Source organism: Tyto alba, unplaced genomic scaffold, assembly GCF_018691265.1.
Source record: "Tyto alba isolate M040663 unplaced genomic scaffold, T.alba_DEE_v4.0 Super-Scaffold_21, whole genome shotgun sequence".
NCBI lineage: Eukaryota > Metazoa > Chordata > Aves > Strigiformes > Tytonidae > Tyto > Tyto alba.
The window spans coordinates 17926100-17948595 of NW_024881295.1; the positions used below are offsets into that span (position 1 = coordinate 17926100).

Consider the following 22496-nt stretch of genomic DNA (forward strand, 5'->3'; position numbering starts at 1 on the left):
GATGCTGGAAGTCACGAGCTGCTGAGTCCAGGACATTTCTACCAAAGAAGCCCTGGGTGACAAGAGCTGCTCTGCACAGCTCTCAGGAAGCCTCCTGCCACTTGTCCCTGCTGTGCAGGCACAAATCAGTGTTGCTCCCCTCCCTGCCTCCCACACCTCACAACTGAAGAGAATTCAGTCACCTTCTTTTAATAAAAGGGGTCAGAGGAGGAAGATAGTCAACAAATATGTAGCTCAGCCTACCCAGAAGCCTTGAAGAGATATATGATCCAGCGTAAACACTCAAATGATCCCAAATGCAATCCCTTGCATCCTCAGTTACAAAATCTTTAAGCACAGCCTTCAGCTTATTTCCTGAAATAGAATAAGTTATTCAAGTGCAGTTCCACATGTGGGGGTGAATGCCAGGGTAATTGGGAGATGTTATTTCAGTGGGTCCAACTAGAATTAGATCAAAGCCTGGGCATTCTTAAATGAAAAAGGTAAAAAAAGTCATATCACAAAGAAAAATCTGTTTCTGCATGGATTTGCTTAAGCAGGCCTATTAATATTAGAGAAAGCAGAGATCTTAATGTTGGGTTTTAAGTTCTGCTGGTTAAAGTGAAAATTTGCATGGCTTCAAAGCACAAGTTCTACATGCCCTTTACACAGAGAACTGTTCAACCAGGAAAAGGGCTACGGATATGGGAAACTACTTGAGCTCTGAAGAGTGATCCAGAGGCCAGACACTGACACCCTACGTACAGGATCACTTGGAGTAACCTTTCCTAATCGGCCAAATTCAAACTTAAAAATTCACTAGCCATTTCTAAAGTGTTCATATGGATGTTTCTTTCACGTTGCATTTATAGTTGTCACAGAACTGATCAAAATGCAGAATGCCTTTATTGTAGGCATGCTAACATTTTATTACATGTTTTTGTGTAATAGTCTGCATGATTTTTATCAGTTCCATAAATAAAACTGGCTACCATGACAGTTTACTGGGGTGAAAGGAGAACAGGGATGACAGCCTACTTCTTGGGGTGATGAGAGAGAACAGACTGAGCCTGCTGGAAACATGAATGGTGAAGAAACTTGATGAAGCTTTTAAACTTCCACCTTGAGGGTCTTTCTGGCTGAAGAGCTGGGAACACACTTCACACAGGCTGGTGAACCTGGCTAAAGTTCAAGTCCTAATACAAAGTGCAGAGAAAGGTTCAAGGATCTTGGATACAATGGATTTGAGATTACTGGATTTAGGTAAGGTTTGGGGGTTTTTGGTGGGGTTTGGTTTTGTTTTATTTTTTTTCTCCTTCAACTAGCCATGCATTTCTCCAAATATACATCGCAGCTCTGGCAGGAACAGCAAGTGAATACAGCAGAACAGAAATGTGCTGAATGAAGAAAGTACATTTAGTACTGACATGGCTAATGTTGCTGGTGAGAGTCTCATCCATCAAATGTTCACACTTGCTGGTGACGGAGGTTAACTCCCAAGCCACAAATACAGAATGTGCATAAAAGGAGGTGGGGGCACATTTTGTTTTGTTTTGTCTTAAATAGGATTTTTACTCCTTCCCTCTCACCAGCTTTATGGAAAGTTAAAACCAGTCTTACCTTCGTCAGCAGCATGGAGGTTGATGGGAGATTTCTCTTTTGCCGAGGATCTCTGTGGAAACAGCATCACAGGCTGGGGAGGGGAGACTGAGCCAAGAGGAGGTTTGAGGCTGTGGGTCAGTGGAAAAAGCACGTCCTGATTTTCAGAGCTAGGGCTTGGAGCACATCTTGGAAAGGTGTGTGTGCACATGAAAAAGCGGACAGATCTCTGTTGATGGTGCTGTAAGTCTGATGAATTTTAGTATGAGAAATGTAATTGCTGTGATCTACTTCTGAAGCCTGACACACCTGGCTGGTATGTGGACAAGCAGACGTGCTTCATTCACACAGCAGTGAGGAGCATAGGTCAGACAGGAGAAAGGGGGATGGGGGAAGGAGATTAGGTATGGCTCAAGTCACTAGAAATGCAAAATGGTTTGTTTCCACAAAAACTGAAATGTCAGACTGGCCAAATCTCTCCAGCTCCAAGTTTCTTTGATCTGAGGCATCAAAGTACTAATTTCCTTAATGGTGCCAGGGCAGTGCTATTCATAGAGAAAACTGTCCACCCATGTCACCAGCTGAACCCCAGCCTGGGAAGCAAGAAAGTGAGAGAAGTTTCCTTTGATCTTTAAGCTTAGAGCCCAATTAACTGTGTAGCTCCGTGGGCATGTGACAGAGGTGAGGTTTGGGCGGTGCTGCTGTTACCACTGTTCCCCCAACAGCAGTATTGCCTACTAGGTGAAGAAGCAGAAGAGAGATTATAGAAGTAATAATAGGCCGACCATGTGGACATGGAATTCTGGTTTTGCAGAGCAGAATGGAAAGGGACATGTAGAGAGCAACAGCTAATTAGTATCTCATTTTTACAGTTTTATGGTGGGAATGAGCACAGTAATTGGATCACTACTTATGCATTAAAACATCAGCGCTCAAGATCACTAATAGATCTCTTATTCTTAATGGTCATTTATCTTCAGAACAGATAGATTTTTTTTTTTTTTTTTTTAATATAATAGCCCTATTTTAGGCTCTGCTTCTCCACCCCCTCCCCAGAATCATGCTAGGCTTACCACATGATGTTTCCTGAGTAGAGTACGTCAAGAGAAAGCCTTTCATGGATGCCTCAGCCTTGGAAAGGAAGGTCACTGCCACCACTGGACTTCAAGATTTTATGGGATAGCGGGAAGCATAACTGCAGAAGTTGTCTGCAAAATAGACCAGAATGGGAGGTGAGCTTTCCACTTTCCCTTTTTTCTCTTGAGGGCTGTAAGGCATAGTCTTTCAGAATGCAGTGTCAGAAGAGATTTCCATTTCCAGAAGACTCTCAACGCAAAATCCTGATGTCATTCAGCTTTGAATTAATGTGTTAGACTACAGACATGGCCAGAAGATAACTTGCTATAGCTGTAATCAGAATGGGGGCCTTCTTCAAACAGACAAATAGTTAAAGACAACCATTATAACTACTACAGATCACTAGTGGCAAGTGCCCACTGCCTGGAGTACTCTTGGTCAGAAGAAATCCCTGCTCTGACAAGCAGCCCACACCTCTGGCTCCTTTGAGCAAGACACTATGCAATGCTCACAGGACTGCAGGACACCCATATTCTCCGAGGAGTGAGTCACTCTGAGAGTCTCATGTAACTGAGACCTGGCACTGAAGAACCTTGTATCCATAAGTGCTTTAATAGTTTAATTTTCCCGTCTATGCTTTCTCATCCACATAGAGAAGATACTTGCACCGCTTCACTTCCCCAGCAATATCCTACATAATCAAGCCAACATTTCCTTAGTCAGAGTGCTTAGGTACCTCCCCTCACTTAGCAGGGCAGTAGGAAAAGCTTCCCTGCCCTTGGCCCCACTGCATTGACCCGCTGCCTTGTCTTTGGCACGCAGCTTCGGACACACACAGCAAGTTGTCACACTGCAAGTTCAAGCCTGGGAAAGAGCAACATAGACAGACTCACATTGTTCCGAGGCACAGCCATGTCACGATTAGGACCTCATGTCCTACACGTCTAATTGCAAAAGTATTTCTAGAAAGGGAAAGATACTGAGCTAGCTGAAGTAGCTCCAAGTATTATCAGAAATCCCTCCTGGAACATGGAAGTGTGCCATGTAAAACTCCCTTGTCTGTCTGCAAAATAAACTTAGTTCAGTTCCTCTGTTTCTCTCACCCCAGCATTAAGGTGAGCTTTCTCTCACCTATTAACTCTTTGGTTAGTCCAAATTCTTTATACACCATCAGTTGACCATGACAATTAGACAAATTTCTTTCAGTCCAGAAGTTCAGAACTTCAAGCTGAATAATAGATTTTAATGGGGCTACAATTCTCCAGTGGCAGCTGCAGCACAAGGCAAAGAACAAAGTCACAATGCTGGCATATTTTACAATTGGCTCTTTTTTCCTAGGGATAGCTATCAAAATGTGAGCAAAGGGAAAAGGGATTGTAATGCCCATTAAAAAGAGAAAAGAAAAAAAAAAAAATCAAAGATGGGATACTGGTCCAAATCTATTTTGGTCATATTATTCATGACTTCTCAAGGTAAGCTTTCAAATAGTTTAGAAGTCTATGCTATTGCCATGTGAATGGAAAGTTATCTCTTACCCTAACTAAGCACGGTGAGGGAGGAAGAAAAGGAAATAGATGAAAGCACCAAAAGATTTTTAGTGACATAGTTTATCACTGCCATTGTTAACCCCTCAGTTACACCTCTGACATGCTTTATGATGAGAGCTTTGCCCAGAGGTGTCAGATTTGTCTGCTGTTTGCTGGAAAGAAGGTACTGGTACCCCCCATCTTTCCTAACCCTCTGAGGAACTTGCCCAGTTTTCTAACATGCACTGAAGTACCTGTGGATTCATTAAAAAACCACATCACATATGTTTTCAGGTTTTCATGTAGGAGTTACAAAAACCAGAACAACTCAGGTACTCACCTGGTGGCATTTGCATCTCTCATGGGGTTTCCCAGTGTCTGGATCATTCCTTCCCAATCTATAAGAATGACATCCATGCATCGTGAAAACTGTGCTCATCTCCTTGGGAATTTTTGAGGCATTGCCAGGTTTTTGTCCTGGAAATAATAAGAGTGTAGAGCATTAAATTCAGCTTTAATATTGTTTTAAATGGTCTTTTCACCATGAACTAGGGCAATTACTGTATGACATGTCATCCCCACGGAAAAGCATGGATCATGGGCAAGAGCCAATCTGAAGAGTAGAAACTTGAGATACTCATTTTAAAAGTTCATCTGGAAGAAGATGTGTTCAATTAGAAGACAAACCAATTAGAAAAGCTACTACATTCCTATTCTACCAGGCCAGACATTGTTCATCATAATCCTACAAAACTCACCCTCACTTTAGCCTTGTTTCAGGCTTCAGCATTTTTCATATCAGTCAGTTTTATCCAGGCTAGAGCTTCAGAGAGCTCTGGTTTTTCGTATGTTTGGAGAAGTTCTGTATGTAAAGTCTCCAGAAAGCCCATAAAGGCATCTCGAAAAGAAGTACATTCTTGAAGCTTCAGTGAAACAGGTAAATTCATCTTTAGATAGAAGTGGTTGTACAGCTTGACTGTACCTTGGACTCTGAGCATCAAATATTCAATTCTGAAAGCAGCAGGGTCAATGGAGCAGAGCACCATCTTTACCACAGGTCCAGACCTCTGGAGAGCCACAGGAGACTGCATGGTACCATATAGCACAGCTTGAAGCAAATTCAAGCACACCACCACCATTTGAGAAACGTAGTCAAAAATCATAGAGAGGTTTGGGTCAGAAGGGACCTTAAAGATCATCCAGTTCCACCCCCTGGCCACAGGCAGGGACACCTTCCACCAGCCCAGGTTTCTCAAAGCCCCGTCCAACCTGGACTTGAGCCCTTCCAGGGAGGGGGCAGCCACAGCTTCTCTGGGCACCCTGGGCCAGTGCCTCCCCACCCTCACAGGGAAGAAAAAAAGTCACACAAGTTACTCTGTGGAAAGGCAGAAGAGTGAGGAACTACTCAGATTTGAGAGATGTTCAGTGCCGGTAATGTGGCTGCTAGGCAGTCACCTCCTGACGAGGCAGCAGGCAGCACCTCCGGTCCCTGTCCTGCAAGAAGTTCTCCACTGCCGGCCAGCAAGGACTTGCTCACTTCATTGCACAGTATCAGCTGCCCCAAGTCTAATTACAAGGCGAGGTATTTTGTTTGCTTTATCTGCCTTGAAAAATTGCTATGCTACTTAAGGGTTCGTTCTTGGACTTAACTGAAAGTGGGATGGGACAGGAAAGTTTTGTCATTACACCATTTCCACCGATAGTTACTTTCAGTTGTTAAGCATGCTAAATTGTTTTCTGGTTACTTTCTGGCTCAGAATTTTCCAGCTTCTTTCTCCCCTGTCATACCATCATCCTAAAGTCCTAGCTCATGCTGACATTAAAGCCCAAGTCTATGTTTTAGAGTCCTCAGGAAAAGTAATTTGGTTTAGAGGCAGGCACCCACTGACTTTTGCTGTTCACTGGCTCTAGAGAAGGAGGGGATAAAAGAGAAAACATGCTGTTTCAATATGTTGGCATATAAAGAGACATAGGAATCTAGTTTAATATACCCAACCTTGAAAAACTGCCAGCCATAACAAATGCTATTACATAGCAGCGAGTCTGTGTGCTGGAGGACACTCCAGGGAGCTATCTATTAGACTCCTGTTCAGGGAAAAGTTTGACTGATGGCCCCATTTCTGATAGTATTTTCCTCTGTCCTGTATATAAATAGTTATGATAGTTAAGCTGTTATTCTCAACTGTAACAGACATACTTTTAGAATTTTTCTGTGTGCTTTTATAAATGAATTCTTGGAGGAAGATAGCTGTGGAGTGCTGTAAGAACTCCTTAGCACATCCTCTATCCTTCTCTCCTGTCCTTTCACTCTCAACTCAGAGTTAACTGACATACTAAACTTTAAATTTGGAGTGTGGTTTTTTTTTTTTTTCTTAATGCAAAAAATATTTCTAGCATATTTAATTACCCTAAAAACCTTTGTCCGGAAGCATTACTACTGTATTTGGTAACAAATGGTTGTTCTTGTTCAAGTGTCAGGAAAAAACAGATTATCTCACTCATGTTAGAGCTATGATGATCATGCAGATAGCCCTCATCTACACCCAGATAGAAGTTAAATAAGGCCTCTTCTCTAGAGCATGAGCCATCACGACTTGTGTGATGTAAGAGGATGAGGGTCTACATAGAATAGCTATTAGCCAAAAAGTTTCTCCAGAGGCATCACTTAATTTTGAAAGCATTTGGTGAACACATACACTAGAATTCATCCACAGGACTCCCAAAGGCTGATGGTGGATTTCTCCACCACACTTTGTCTACCAGGGTATCAGTGTGGATACTTACTTAGGATGAATGCTTCTGTATATAACATCTGTAACATCATTCTATAACATCTGTAATCATAATAAATTAAAACTATACAGAGGTAGAATAAAGGGAGGTGAGGGAGGGAAAGAAGAAAAACAAAACAAAACAAAACAAAACACATTGAAGAGCTGGGGAGGGGTGCTGAGAGAAGGAACATCACATGTCAGGGATCCTTCAGCACACCCAGTAAAACCTCTGCAAGATCTATCGTTCAAGAGTTTTCCCCCCACTCCTTTCCTACTACTTCCCCCCCTTCCCTTTTCTATTTTGTGCCAAGTTCCAGTTAATTCCTTTTGCTTTCAAGTCGCTGTCTGAGACTTCCCTTTGATGTCCCTACCCTTACCTTGCAAAAATTAGTGACTAAGCATTCCTTACTCACCTTTCTGTGCAATTCATAGCAGTTTATGACGCCATTGCACTTCTCCATTATCTTTTCCAGCCTGTTGATACTATTTAGTCTCACCTCATAGAGAGCCAGACCAACCCCTGGATACCTGTCATGCTCCTCTGTACTTCTAAATCCTTTTCAGAATGACTGTGTGCAGGAGGGGGAAGAAGTAAATCAAACCCCCATACAGTATTTAAAAAAATCGGTTCCTCAGGTTTGTACAGTAAAGCATATTTTATTCTTTACCCCTTCATGTATTGACACCTTGTTTTGTATTTTTTATGGCTACAAATCTGCTCCAGTGATCCTACAGTATTTCAGTGATAGTAGCTAAATTAAAACCCATCACTTGTGCACATAAAGGCATGGACATTCTCCCTTCTGCCCCAAGACTTCAACACAATTAAGGTAGAAATTGATTTTCTTTATATACAAAAATGTTTATATACTATGCATCTTGTACAGCAGACAAGAAAGCAGGCATTTGACTTGCCTTTTTAAACAGATGTAGATGTTACTACTCTGCATCTTATCTCTTCCACTTTTTGCCCCTTCCTCCTTTTCCCCCACTCTGCGTACAGAGCCTTTAAAACAGGAACCAAAAAGCATTTCCTCCATGCATTTTGAAATGGAGGTACCTTGATATGTTCCTGCCACACTGCGCTTCCAACTAGATTTTTACTTAACTGCACAGTGTGCAGTACAGATGCAGACATATAGGCCTCTAGAAACTTAAAATTTCCAGTAAACAGTACTAAATCTCTTTCATCTTAATTTAGTTTTCTTTTAAAGCTGTGGATTGTGTTCATCTACATTAGTGTCTCAGTGGCTGAATTGTGCCTCAGCGGGGTCAAGATGAGGAAGACCAGAGTCTTCTGCAGAGAAGATAATACATTTTCTGTTATAAAGAGTCACTCCCTTCTTTCCCAGATGCTAATGCTTCAGTGTCATTCATACCACCCCCAAGAGGCAAATAATATGTACCATCATTGCATCTCATGTCATTGTCCCAGAAGTTTTGGAGGAAGGGGAGGTGACTTTGAAAAAGAAGCTGCCAATACACAAGTCATTTCTATAGACAAGTGTCCGTAAGGGCTTGCCCAAATACCACAGTTTATTTCGATATAGTCTCTTTTACCATTCTCTAGTGTACTAAGAGGGCTGTTCTTCTACTGGGTCAATGCAGCACACTGACACAGGGATTAAGGTCTTCAGCCATATTTACAGCCCGGTCTCTGAAGCTTAACTTAAGGCTGCCACACATTGGAGACATGTAAATGGGGCTGGAAACCCTTTCTGAAACTGGCCCAAGTTGAGGTGAGAAATTTCTAGGACTGAGTGTCCTCAGATGGATCGTTTGTTGTTACCTAGCACTTTTCTTCCTCTCTGTCTCTCTTCATAAATCCCAAGAAACTCCTCTTGGCAGTTCAGCAATGATGTTATTGACAGATGCTTTACTATAATCTTTGCCATGCCCTTTGGAGACAGTCAGAGTATCCAAGAGCGCTCTGTGCTTTCCACATATCCTGATGAGGAAGGGGCAGAGATAAACCCCCAGGGCTCTCCTAACTCCACTTCTGACGCACATTCTATGGATAAATGTGCACTTCAGTGATAAAAGCATTAAGAAAGGACAATAAGAGCTTTCTGCAAAACCTGCCAGTTTTGCCCATGATTGAAGATAGTCTAGCAGGTCAATAAAGTGAGTGGGAAATGGTTTTCTAATGTTGAGGGTTTTTTTTTTGTTTTGTTTTGTTTTGTTGTTTTGTTTTGTTGTTTCCCCTTTGCCCCCAGTATTACTGGACTTGCTGGAAGCCTGAGTATCCTGATATCACTGGCAAAAGCTCAACTACTACAGCCTTTGGAAAGGCCAAAATGAATGGATCTGATAAAAATCTTAACCCTACATAGGGCATATATATATATATATATACACACACACACACATACATATTTTTAAAACCCTTTCCCATCAGTTGGATCATTTCTTAGGGTCCAGCATGCAGGCTGGTACAAGCCTGCAGGAGTTCTCAAAGTGCACATGGTCACAAGGCAGTCCTGTCATCTTAGTCTGGTCTTAGAGACCCAGACAGCAGACACAAACTAGGCAGCGTAAAGGAGTGAGCTGTCAGGCTTTAGAGGAAAGCAGACTTTCTTGCAAATTTGCTCTGAGCTGTTCTTTGAATCAATGCCTAGGAAACAGATAAATAGGCACCAGGTTAGTCATGTACCTGGGATAACAGGCCTACCCACCTCAAATACGGAGTCACTAAGGAAGAACAAATGTAATTTATTTTTTTAATTGACGCTGTGACCAGCCCTTCATGAGAGTTATGAAATTATACTTTTGTCCACACACTCTCTGGTTGTCCAGAAACACGGGAAGAAAGCAGGCTTAGCCTGTAGCTGCATGCACACACAGTGCAGTCAAATTCAACACTCGTTAAATATAAAACCAAATCAACAGGGAAATATTTGGAAGCATCTGAGTAGTTATAACAGAGCAGGAGGAGAGAGAACAAGATCACTAATGACAACTGTATATCCCTTTAGTACCAAGGATAATAGGGTTTTTTGCCTCCCAAGGAAGCAGTTTTTGAAGTCATACCCTCTGTAGAGCAGCTTAAATTCTGTTTAAGCGTGCTTCCTCCCACACCAATGTTTATGAGCTTTCTGCTCAGATTGGATGCTGAGGCCACGCCATGTCTCTGTGTACCTGCACGGGATGCTGAGAGTGCAGAGCGGGGAGAGCTGAGCCCTTCCCGCTGGGTAGAAATCCTTCAGAAGGGAGAGGAAGAACATTTGCTTCCTGAGGAAGGTGCTGTGGTGTGAAGAGCACTGCACAGCAGAGCTTGTCAGAGGGCACACACAGGGCAGCGTGACCCACCGTGGAAGAGAGCTTCGCCAAGCTGAGTTATGGGGAGGGTACCCTTCCTCCAGGAGAGCTGGCCTTAAAAAAAAAAACAACACACCTCAAACCTCTTCTACCACAAGTCTAGGTTGAAAAGCAACGAGTTAATCACACAGCTTCCCACAAGGGCAAGACAAGGGCATTTGCACATACTCAGCACTGCAGGAGGACGCGGGCCCTGTGTTTGCAGCGGTGGAGAGCAGGGAACGGCAGTGCAGGCATGGGTACAGGGGTCTGGAAGGGGGTAAAACCCTACAGGATGCGCCACAAATTTCATTTTAAAAATCATTTGTTGCGTTTAGGGTGACACCCTGGTTCGGGTGATTACAGCACCACGCGCCTGCCGTGACTTTGAGCTCACCCAGCAATGAGCAGCTCAGAGACAAGCCTGCTCCAGTGCAAACAAGGGCCTTGCGTGCATTTCCAGCCCCTGCTAACCAGTCCTGGAGCTTCTGTGCTAATGATGCCCCCCCCAAACCCTCCATCACTGGCAGGGCTGTGCTTTCCCAAGGAGAGAAAGCAGCCCCACCTCCTGTTGCTTATCACTTCAGGGGAACCTATTTTTATCTCAGTGGTGTGATGACTTGGAGCGCCAGCAAGGATGCCAATGGGAAGAGGAGGAAAGCACACACTGCATGCCAACACCCTGGCTACAGCACAAGTCTGCAAGCAGAGCCGGTAGCACGTCCCCTCCTGAACAGTTTGCTTTTTAAAGCCGTGAGCAACAGCATTCTCCAATTTGTTGCCAGGGCTAGTTTCTGTCAGTAACTCAGGGGTATTTTAGCCTTTTCATCAGTCTTCCTCCAACACTGTCACAGCATCAGATGTGGAGAAACATTTAAACGCTTAATAGGCGGGAGGAGGTACATCAGTAGGACAGGGCTGTTTGCTGTGCTTTAAAAGCACCAGCAAGCTGATGTAGTGCCTCACCCAGAAGCACAGCTCTGGTTATGCTAAGTAGATTCATAAGAGATTAAGTAACTGTCCTTGCCCTGAGAAACTCAGTCGAAAACATGGGTGATAAAAAACAAACAAACAAACAAAAAAACCCCCAAACAAATAAAACCCCCCAATATCTCATTCAAGAATAGTAAGGGAGAGATAGAGCAGATTAAGCAACTTGACCCAGGCGCACAGGAAAGCTGCAACATCAGTGTTAATGGACCCCTGTATCCAGCATGCGAGCCCACTGCTTCTACCTACAATAGAGTCTTTCTTCCCTTGGTTCTGCTCACCAGCCTCCCTTCCCTCTCCCTGTGTGCAGACACACACTCTTCCCAGGACAAAATCCCAAGAGCTGTGTCCACTTGCACGGCGATGTTAGGAGACTCAAACTTCTTACCGGGCCCTAACAGGACCTGCTCCTAAACTGACCCAGCTCCACCACCTTCTGCACGCCAAGCACTGCAGCCTCCGGCACGCCACGGCTCCGCGGTTACCCCACGTCCACGCCTGCCCCGCTAGCTTTCGCTGGCCGCTCCTGCGCCGAGGTCTCTGGTTGAAACAAAAAGGGGCCCAAACAGTAGGCCTCAAACCAAAGTTGACTTCTGAGTGAATTCCCCGACCAGCAACCAGCATCTTATCAGCAGACTGAAGCAACCAGTATCTTATCAGCATGAAAATGCAACCCTGGGAACAATCCCTGGGAACTATAAGTAAACAATAGGACGTAACTATAAATCCCAAATGTAAAGAAAAACAGAAACTCCTCAGACGTGCCCGGATCCTGGCCAGATCCGGACATGCCTGACTGAGGCATATCAATCTACCAGCTATCTCCTGTGCGTTTTGTTTAGACTTGTTTGTTAAACTGTATAAAAGCTGGACCCTCTCACAGCGAAGATGGAGACTCACGTACGAGTGGACACACTGAGTGGGACTTCCCAATTGCCGGGAAAGGCTCTGCGACCCTTCGCTGTGACGGGGCTCCCCAGCTGATGCACGGGTCGGGGTGATGTTCAAGTAGGAGGGCAATTGGTGATGGATCTTTCTTAATCACTATAGCTAGCTTTAAATAGTAATGTCTAGGTGCATTACCTTGCTTATTCTTTCTGCTGCTTTAAACGAAAGTAAAATAAGCCTATTTCTTTCGCTTGGTGTCTGTGTCCTTTGTGTTAACCCCGTCAATTGGCAAAACACTGGTGCACTGCCTCTTCCCTGCAGCACGCTCTGATCAGCGCAGGCAGAGAGGCACAGCGTGCTTAGAGACAGTTCGGTACAAAACTCAGGAACGGTCAGCACGGCCAAGCGCTTCCCGCAATAGGAAGGCGATCACAGGGAGGTCGGATGAAGGAGCCAATGGTCACTATCTGGTTCAAAGAGCCCTCAAGGCCTTTAACATTTTGTATGAAGCCATGTGTAAAAGCTGTCAACAATGCTACGGCCTCCACCTCTGGGAAAGGTTTACAGCTACAGAGCTGAGCAATTCCCTGCATAAAGTGCCCAGCCCACAGTAAATCCACGAAAGCCATTACAGCCTTCAGAGAGTCAGCGGTCAGCAGCCAGTTGTGTCAGATCCAAGGGTATGGAAGTTCTCCAGCCAGCTCCCAGCTTATCTGTGGGGACGGTCTGGCTACCATACAAGTGGTGACTTGTTTTGTTAACTGGTTTTAGTCTAGAAGAAAGTTCTCCCTTAGTCAGCACCTGCACTAATATTTCTGTTAGGTCAGTGTGGGACTATGAATGACACAAGGGAGGAAGACTGGCAGCTGCAGCACAAAGCAGGAGAGTCCAAGTGGTCATCTGACCTGAGTGAAGCATTATCCACAAAGTGCTCTTTTCTTTGATACATACTTTAATTTCCTGCTCATAACTGCAGCACACTTTATTCGGGATACAGAAAAAAATATAATTATTTCTCTTAGCAGAAGTCCTCTGTTTTTTTGCTGGAAGCAATAGAATAAAATACAGGATGGGCAGAAACATGGAAACTCTGTCCAGAATTAGCTCTTTCCTCTTTCTCAAGAAATGCTGTGGGACAATCATAGCCATTCACTAAATGGAGAATTACATACTTGGCTGTACATGTGCACATGCAGGGAAGGAGGAGGGATAAAGATCTGGAAGACAAATGTTTTGCATCAGCAGTTTCCCAGTGCAACTACTTTGAGCCAAAGTGAAACATTTCTTTAGAATGACAAATCAGTTTAACATGGAAAAGAGACTTGAAGCTATCTGGTGCCTCTTTGAAATCTCTCAAATCCCATCAGATTAAACAAGATAAAGTGGTGGATTCCTCCATTTTCCAATGAAACTATGAAGCCAAATTCAACTTGACTTGATGAGCCTCAGCAGGAAAGAAACTTCTGAGAAAGAAGGGCGTGAGTTGGTGCAAAAAAGCAGTATGACAATGCTGGGTTCACGTGGAATTCCTCAAATAGGTTTGCTCCCCTCACTTCTCTGCACGAGAGACCCCAGTACAGGAACAGGGGCCTCTCTCTTTTGTGAGATACCCATTACTTTCAGGTGATCGGTCCTTATTCACTAGTAGATGTTAGTCTCTCTCTAGCACTTTCTGTGGAGAAATTTATCCTGAAGACTTCTGTATGTGGTGTTCGTTATAGATAGAAACGCACACACACAATTTTGGTTTACAGCATTGTCCCAAACTCCTCTGCCCAAAGTGTGGGGCTGGTAGGCATTTACACAGGCATTGACTTTTTACTGAGAAAAGTATCCATCCAAAGGTTATATTCAATTTGAGAGCCAGAGGTGTTAAATACAAGTCTTGCGATTCTGAAACTCCCATTTTAATTTCCAGTAAGCTTTGTTTAGGGGGAAGGCATGAGGAAGAGAAGGAAGTAGAGACTTTCTGGAGGAAATCACGTATATTTTTTTTTTTTCCCTCCTTCCTCTTAAGTTGTCTCAAAAACTCTACTAGACAAAACCTCAATGCACTTGGGATATTTTATTATAAAGGGGTTATATTCAGAATTCATTTCACTTAGACAAAGAAAACTCACCTTCCATCAGCATTCTTAACCAGTCCAAGAAAATCCTCACCCTTGAATAGACCCCTGATTTCTTTGGGCTGGCATAGCCAATATCCCAGCTGACAATGCCATAAAAAGTAAATGGTCCATTTTCCTTGTTGGAAACCAAGGGGCCACCAGAGTCACCCTAGGAACCAAGAGAGAGAGGACTCACAGTTCTCTCATTTGGCCTCCACACTGCTGCAACTCAGAAGAGAGCTGACTGATCAGATTTGCCCAAGAAAAAGCTTCTGTGCAAGAAGAGGGCACGCAGCTGCTAGTGCATCTCAGCCCTAGCCTGGAATGAAGAGACTGATTTAAAGGCTTGCTTATCAGCGTGAAGACTGAGCACAGGCTGCAGACAAAATATGATTGAATAGTGCTCTTTAGTGTTACACATAATTTATTAGTCTGTCATAAGATTGCAGAGTCCGCAGTTTAACTTGACAGTGCCTCAGTCAGAATTACTTTGCCTTTTATTTACTTGGCTGTTCTTACCTACTTGCCTTGTGATTTCAGGGAGATTAGTTAGTTCTGGAACAGTGCTCTGAATACAAGAATTTTATAAAAACAACAGAAGTCATCATAGTTTATCTTGACAAAAATGTGCCCTGAAAAAGAGTTCCAAGCAAGACACAACGGGAAGTGTTTCACTGGGATAAGAGATGGGTCTCAGGCAGTGCAAGGGAAGCACATCCTCTCCTCCACAGGCCTCATAAAAATTACAGTCCAGAGAAAGATTATTAAACTCTGTGTTCCCAATTGCAATCAACAGTGCACATTGCTTATATCTCCCATATGGATTGACTGCATCTGTTGCTCTTATAAGTACTGTCCACTCCATGGACAGCAAATTATTGGAGCTTTTAACGGTCACTTCCTATATGCTGTTCTCCCCTGTCCTCCCCAGTCCCTTCCCCCAGAGCTATCGACATCCATCTACAGACACCTTCAAGAGCACTTACCTTTCATTTTACTTCTCTTGACAGGAGTCCTGGCCTCCCACAGAAACAAAGCCAGCAAAAAGAATCCTAGATGTGATCCTTCCAGGGTGACTGAAGTAGTAATTTCCCTCACAGATTTCATTCTCAAGCACTGGCATTTGTGTTTCTGCAACCACCTAGCTCAGCACCCATCTGCTTGGGAAATAAATTTGAGGTTAGGTCTGGGCAGAAGAATAAAACGTGAAATTGAAATGCATGTTCTGCTCATAGTAGGCAAACACGCAGAATCAGAAGAGCCACCTTCTTCGATGATCCTCCATCCAGATACAGAGAAGAGGAAAATGATGTCTCTGTGCTGTTGGACAGACGCACTGGCCTCAGCAGCCTTGACTCCGGAGGGATGTCTGGCTGCACCAGGGCAATGTCAGAGTCATAGCTCAGCATGTCAAAGTGGGAGTGCACTGTGATGATTTTCACCTGTCTCACCTCTGACCAGGGCAGAGAAAGAACAAGCTGCCCTCCAAGTGCATCCTGAAACCATACTTGTAAAAGAAGAGGGCAAAAATCCCACAAGCAATGACCAAGCTCAAAACAGGTCATGAATAGAAACGAACAAGGTACAAGGACTTTGAAGAGAAAATGCCAACTTCTGTTTTCCAGTTGAGAAGATTGCTGAGATGGGTTATATAGACCTCCTGATCCTAGAGTGAAGGCTGATTGCTTCACTGCACAAACACAAGCCACTGAGGTTTTGCAGAAGACTAGTGTTCATCACCTGTGCTTCTTTTCTACATGTATTTCTTCCTCCTCCCCATTAGAAATAAAGAGTCAGTAAGCTTTTTATAGACAGATATATTGCTCAGTACCAAGCGAGTAAGATGCTGAGGACAGTCAGTCATCTCTGTTAGACTTTAAGGCTTTTTACTGCTAGTAATAAGATCCAGATATAAAACATACTTCTATAAACTGCAAGTTAGCTGAATGAGACCAGAGTTACTGGAATTCCTTTCTCATTCCTTAACCTGTGCTACATATCAGTCATTTTGCTTTGCTGTCAACACTGTTTTATCTGTGCATATAGATCTGTTTTGAGAAATATTGTAGGGGCAAATTCACCAAAGTAAAAATTTTTAAGGGTATAGCTTGGTTTTTACCTGTTCTGTTGACTCCCTCAGGGCTCTGTCATGGTCTCCTACTGTCACAGTCCAGTGCAAGGGTTTATTTGATCTGTATAATAAAAGCAAACATATTGGAGCTCTTTACAGTCATCCATACAGTTTCCTTATTCAGCAGTCATACCTCCCTTCTGGCTCTTCTCTAATTAGTCACTTATTCCCAGGACTGCTGAGCAAGAGCTTCACACCACGACAAATATGTTGCATCAGTTCTGGCTTGCTACAGCTCTGATAGAAGATAGTCCAATTAACTTTAATGGATCTCCTACAAGCAAGACCAAACTGTTGCCATCTCTGAAATCAGTGATTATGGAGAAAGGGCAGAAGGAAGGTTTCATACAGGACAAGAAGGTATGAATGTCATTTATAGCTCTCCAGCTGTTTGCATCCCAGCCTGGAGGAGCAAGGGGAGTGCACAGCATGGGGAGAGGAGCAGAGGTGGCCTGGGGACATACTGGTCACACTCACAGCTGCACACAGTGGGTGGCTGTCACCAGCCACATAGGGCTGATGACAGCCTCATCACACTAGTATTCTCCAAGAAGCTTCAAGGCAGCATGCCATGGCCAGCAGTGAGGACAGGCCTCCTCAGCCCCACTAGCATGCTTGAACATCCACTGGGGAGTAACTGGGGGAAGCCACAGGTATCTGCAAGAAAGCCAGAAAAATAGTCATGCTTTCACAGGCAAGTTTGTTGTTTTCCTAGATAATCTCACACAGTGGATATACCAAGGCCAAAAGTGCAGAAGAGACCAAATTTGCCTGGAAGTGGTGGGGGAAGGAAAAACAGATATATGAAAGCTTAAATCCTAAGGAGGTGAGCACTTCAGAGATCAAATGAGGCTCTGGCACTGAAAGCGGGTCTCTCCTGTCCTCTACCCTGTGTCCCCACTCCCAGTGGGAAGTGCATGCAACCAGAATGGAGAGGACATACCACACGTATGGAGAATGAGAGGTGGGGCACCTGCCTATCACTTTTCATCCGTGCAAGCAGTGCACAAAAGGGGACCTGAGGTCAGAAAACATCTGCCTCACTGCATAATCCTCTTACATGATAGAGGAAAGCTCCTCAGACCAGATCAACTGAGCAGAATTTAATTTCTTTACCTAGGGGCACATCCTTCAGAGGTAACATCGGTGCAGTAGTTAGTCCTGAATCTTCTCTTCCTTCCTCCTCTGCAAGAAAGGAAATAAGTGTTAGCTCCAACCTGGGTCAATAGCTCTGGCTTGTCCCCTTAAAAAAAAGTCCCCACTCTGGAAGGGAAAAGTTATTCATCCCCTCAAGCAGCAGTTGGCACACATTCATGAAAGCAGAAAGCAACAATAGCAGACTAGCCCCCAGAATCAAGACTCTCCTCGATAATGAGATTTTCAAGGGGAATATCAGACTGACAGAATTAGGAAGGCTGCTTGTTTCAGGTTACAGAAGTTAGTCATCTCATTTCTCAGTGAGGCAAAAAAAAAAAAAAAAAAACCCACCTAACTTAATTTACCTCCTTTATTCAGGGAAGGCAGCTCTGTCACAAGTAGATATTCTGTTTTAAAGTTACCTTGACAGAATGCAGCAGGATTAGCCTAAAAAATAAGCTCAGGTGTCTAAGAATAGCTGTAGATGATGCGGATATTGTTAGACACAGCAGGCATCTCTCTACTAACCTGAACAAAAAAAAAGTGAGCCAGGCTTTGAACCCTCTCTCCTCATCATTTCCAAAATGTACTAGTATGGCATTCCCTGGACTAAGCACTGGTCTGGGATTTGAGAATCCACAGAGATTAGCTGTGGGAATGAACAAGAAGCTGTATTTCTAAGATGAAAAATGTCATCCTGTAAGCACTTGTGGCTTGAGCTAATCTAGGTTTCTTAAAAAAACCCGAAACACTAGAGTCTTGCTAATTTTCTGATTAAAACAAGAACTTCTGCAGAAGAGGTGCCTGCAATGCAATGTTAATCAGTGACATCAGTGAGAAATAGCAGCCAGAATTAATTTACTACATTTATGCTTACAGGTACACAAAAGTAATCCTGATTTTCTCATTGTGGAATTACAAGTAACCTTCAACAGATACTGTGACTGTCCTCCATTGCACAAAAAACCCCACACTTGAGAACTGTATTTGCCACCACTGAGGGGTTACAAGCAAAGTCTCTCTTGAATGGTCTGTGTGTACAGGTTGAGGACCTAAAGAACAGCTGCTAGACTTCTCCCTGTTGAGAGGACTCAGTTTACGTAGCATCTGGAAGTCCCATAATTGCAGCTGGATAGGAAGCTTGCACTTTATTCCAAAAGATCTTTCCTGTAAGAATCTGAATTTCCGATGGCAAAGCTGTGCTGGAAAGCATTGAGTGAAATGCTCCGGGATGCTGACAGCTCTCCCCTGAAAGATTCCAGATCCAGATTTGTCAGACTTCTTCCTCCCCTTAAATACTCCTTTCCAATGGAAGCCAGATTTATTTTCAAGGGAACTGTAGCGTTAATACTTATTCAGCATTTGGTAAACACATGCAACTAAATTACCACCACAAAATAGATGGGGAAAAAAATAGAAGCAGTTTGCCAAAGATCAATTGTCAATGGTGAACCCAGGTTCAAGCCTCTTACCCAGTTTATTTGGCATAAAGAAAAGAGCATGAACCCCTCATCACTTTAGTCCATCTTTTGGTTGACATACAGGCCTGTAAAGGGGTAGCCAGAATTCAACTCAAATATCTTCACTTCCGAGCACCAGATTGTTTTTCACCTTAAGAATAGATATCAAGCTCTGCTAAAACACCAGGGGTGTCCAAGTAGGAGGAACATCTGGAAATACATATGTTCAAAAAAATAAAAAAAAAAAGGAAAGTTAAGAACATTTATTCTACTAAAGATTTTTATATTGATAAAACTGAAGCAATTTAAAGCAAGGAATTAAAAAATATTTCCTTCTGAAAGTGTGGGAAAGCAATGCCTCAGGTTAGCAATTTTTCATTAATGAAATTCCAACAGAAATAGTTCAATTCATAAAGAATTCATATCCATTTCAGTGGAATTAGACACCCATCAATGACTGCTCTTTTGCTCTGCCTTACTTTGAGCATTTGTCTTCTTTAGGAACACTTAGATCAAAGTTGCTCTTACTCTCTCCTTTGATAGAGAGATGCAGAGGGGAGGCCTGATCCAGCAGCACACTTACAGCCAAGTATGTAATTCTCCATTCTAGAAACCTAGATTTCAGAGGGATCTGAGCATCTCTTGATGAGTGCATCACATTTTGCATCAAAACAGTCTGCTGGAAGCCTTGGCCTCACCGCTCCCACCTGTACAGGGCTACAGACAGGTCTGCAGAGGATGGAGCTGACCTAAGCTTTGCCTTAAGGGATTTCAACCGTCATCTTTACTGCAACACTCAATGCCTTGTACTTTTAAAGGATCAATGTCCCATATGGAGTGCCCTTCAAAGAGCTTTTCCTTCAGGCATGAAGAGTGTGTGATTCTACATTTGTTTATTTTGGTTTTAATCCAGACTGCAAGTTCTCACACCAACAGAGCAGCGGCAATCCAAGCAAGAGGTCTGCATATGCTCAAGCATCCCTAGATTTAACAGTGTTTTTCCACTCATCATGGGCTGGGATGAGCTCCGTGGGATGCTTGCCACACACAAGCAGCAAAAGGCAATAAAAATAAAGAGAGATGATGGTACTATGAGTGGGAACTATTATCAGACAGCCCATGCACAATGAGAAGCAAACACCTTGGTATGGGGCTAAGGAGTAGCTTGGGGATTTTGACACTGCCTTGAGGAAAAAGCTGACTATATTCTTTGCAGCATGATCTCTACCCCTAAATGTCTGTGCTAGACTTCAAGATAAAGCTGTCTTGAGATGAGATTGGAACCTACAGACTTCAAGCACCTACAACAGTCACAGCCCCTCCATACATGAGTTCGAAGGTGATGTCTAACTGACAAAATATGTCCTGCAAAGAATCAGTGACCTGGAAACCTTACAATTTACAGTCTTGCGAGTCACAGATGTTTCTGGCAGGATTTTATTGAATTGCTCCCCTGAACAGTTTTTAGTGCAGAGGTTTAAGTGCAGTTTCTCCTTTTATTACCTTTACGGCATACTCTGCTGGACCCTCAATGAGCCAGTGGCACTTTGTGTTCCTGGGACACAAGCCAGGCTAATTAGCAGTATCAATCTTCCCCTCTTCCACTAACATTGTGACACTCCCACAGCCCAAGTCTGAAATACTCAGATGAGAAAGGAGACAATTTAACAGATGGGATTGTACCATACTGTTAATAAACCCAAATCAACAACTTGATTTTTAAGGAACCCAGGCACACTAAGGATAGTTGTTATTTTAAGGGGGTCAGGAAGGACGGGAGTTTCTACAGCACTGGCAAGGTCACCTGCTTCAGTGTCCTTATGGATGGCCGACAAGGTGACCTCAAATCTGACACCAGCGCTGCTCCCGTCAGAAATAATCGTAACAAGAGCCTGGTCCGACTCTGCCAGCAGAAGGGCTGGGAAGACCTCCCTGCTGGCTTTACCTGAGGGAGGCACGGAGTCAGTTTAAGGGTGGGCTGAACATACATTTATTCAGGCAAATCTTGTAGTGGTTTGTTAGGCTAGATCCCCTGGGGGAGGTCTCGTCTCACACTGAGTGGAAAGGCTATTTGGCTTTCATTACTTATAAAAGATTTAGGGGTGGTGCAGAGAAATTGAGGAGATAGGATTTCATCCTAAACAACCACATGAACAACCAAATATTCCTAGAAGAAGAATTGCATGACTGAGGATTAATATTATTACCAACACATCACCATTGGTACTAAGTTAGAGTGCAGAGGCAGCCAGTGTTTGCAGGAAATAGTTATTCTCTACCAGTTCAGCATTAAGTGCACCTTACAGAGGGACAACAGGCCACATTTCTTTCTCTCATCTGTACAGCTACCTAGTAATCTGCATGTTTGTTGTGCCATATAACCAGTTTTGAAGCAAGGACAGCCTTTGAGCTGTGTCTCCAACACACGTGACACTCGCAGGCTATGCTAACACTTCGGAAACTCGTCTGGACACCCACCAGCTAAGCAAGACTAAGCACTCATTTTATTCTGCTACGCAGGGTCTGTAGGAGTAAAACAAGCATATTGGAGACAAGGCAGAGGGGGCACAGAATTATGTACAGCTGAGAGACCTTTTTGAGACACCCATTGCGCTGCACTAAATGCCAGCACAAATATGAACGTGTCCCTCAGTCCCACCTACCCTGCTCTGTTTGGGTGTTGTCCCTGGCTCTTCAGGTTCATAGTGCAAAACACAAAAGGCTTCTCAAAAGCCAGCTAGATTTGCTGTTCTTCATGACAGTGAATGACAGGAAATTATACCCAGTAACCCTTAGTCCTCCAAAGCACCCAGACTTACTGATCAGCTCTCTTCCATTCAAATAGATGGACACAGTCATGGTCACGTCCAACTCGGATACTCTACATGCAATTTGCTGAAATGCATCAAGATGATTTTATCCTCTGTCACTGTTTTATTCCAGGTGCACAGGCTAGAAGCCAGCAATAATAAAGGCATGTATCTGCATGGCTGAGCTCAGCCCTCCTCAGTCCTACCACGGGCTGGGAGTCTCCAGCATCTGCTTTCCTGCAAGCGCGCACCAGAAGCTGACAGCTGATGGCACCAGCTCCACCTGGTAAATTTTATCATCTTCCCCCTTGGCATAAGCCACCAAGGAAGAGAGTTAACAACAGCAGAAGACTGCTGTGAATTTGCTCAGCACTAGGTGGGGACTGACGCTTCCTTACCGCAGCGATAGCTTTGTGCTGTGCAACTGACACTGCCAGCCCGGTCCATCTCCTTCCCCTGCGCCTGCAGGAGCTGAAAGCTTCTTTGTGTGAGCTGACATCGATGCGGCCAGACCAAAGGATAAGGGGTACAATAAAGTGTACAACAAATCTCTAGCCAGCCGCAGCCATTTCATGAGTGTGGCTCGTACAGAATCTGTATTACAAATAGACTTTGTGTCTTCCTGACTTCCCTTGCAGCGTTATCCCACCCAGCAAGTGTAGCTGGGGATTTTCATTTCAGGGAACACACAGCCGCTGTCATCCAGACACGGCTGGGAGT

General features: G+C 43.8%; 1 protein-coding gene across 1 annotated transcript in view; it reads right to left on the reverse strand.

Annotated features, from left to right (window-relative positions):
• Window positions 1-3397: 3397 nt before the first annotated feature.
• Window positions 3398-22496, reverse strand: part of OVCH1 (ovochymase 1) — a 28223-nt gene continuing 9124 nt past the window's right edge. The window contains 13 exon segments of the mRNA XM_042795145.1: window positions 3398-3519; window positions 3787-3926; window positions 4522-4579; window positions 8745-8903; window positions 14251-14407; window positions 14762-14765; window positions 15237-15379; window positions 15504-15689; window positions 16358-16430; window positions 16847-17026; window positions 17486-17554; window positions 20483-20600; window positions 20771-20911. Of these exon segments, the coding sequence (XP_042651079.1) occupies window positions 3398-3519; window positions 3787-3926; window positions 4522-4579; window positions 8745-8903; window positions 14251-14407; window positions 14762-14765; window positions 15237-15379; window positions 15504-15689; window positions 16358-16430; window positions 16847-17026; window positions 17486-17554; window positions 20483-20600; window positions 20771-20911 (1550 nt within the window).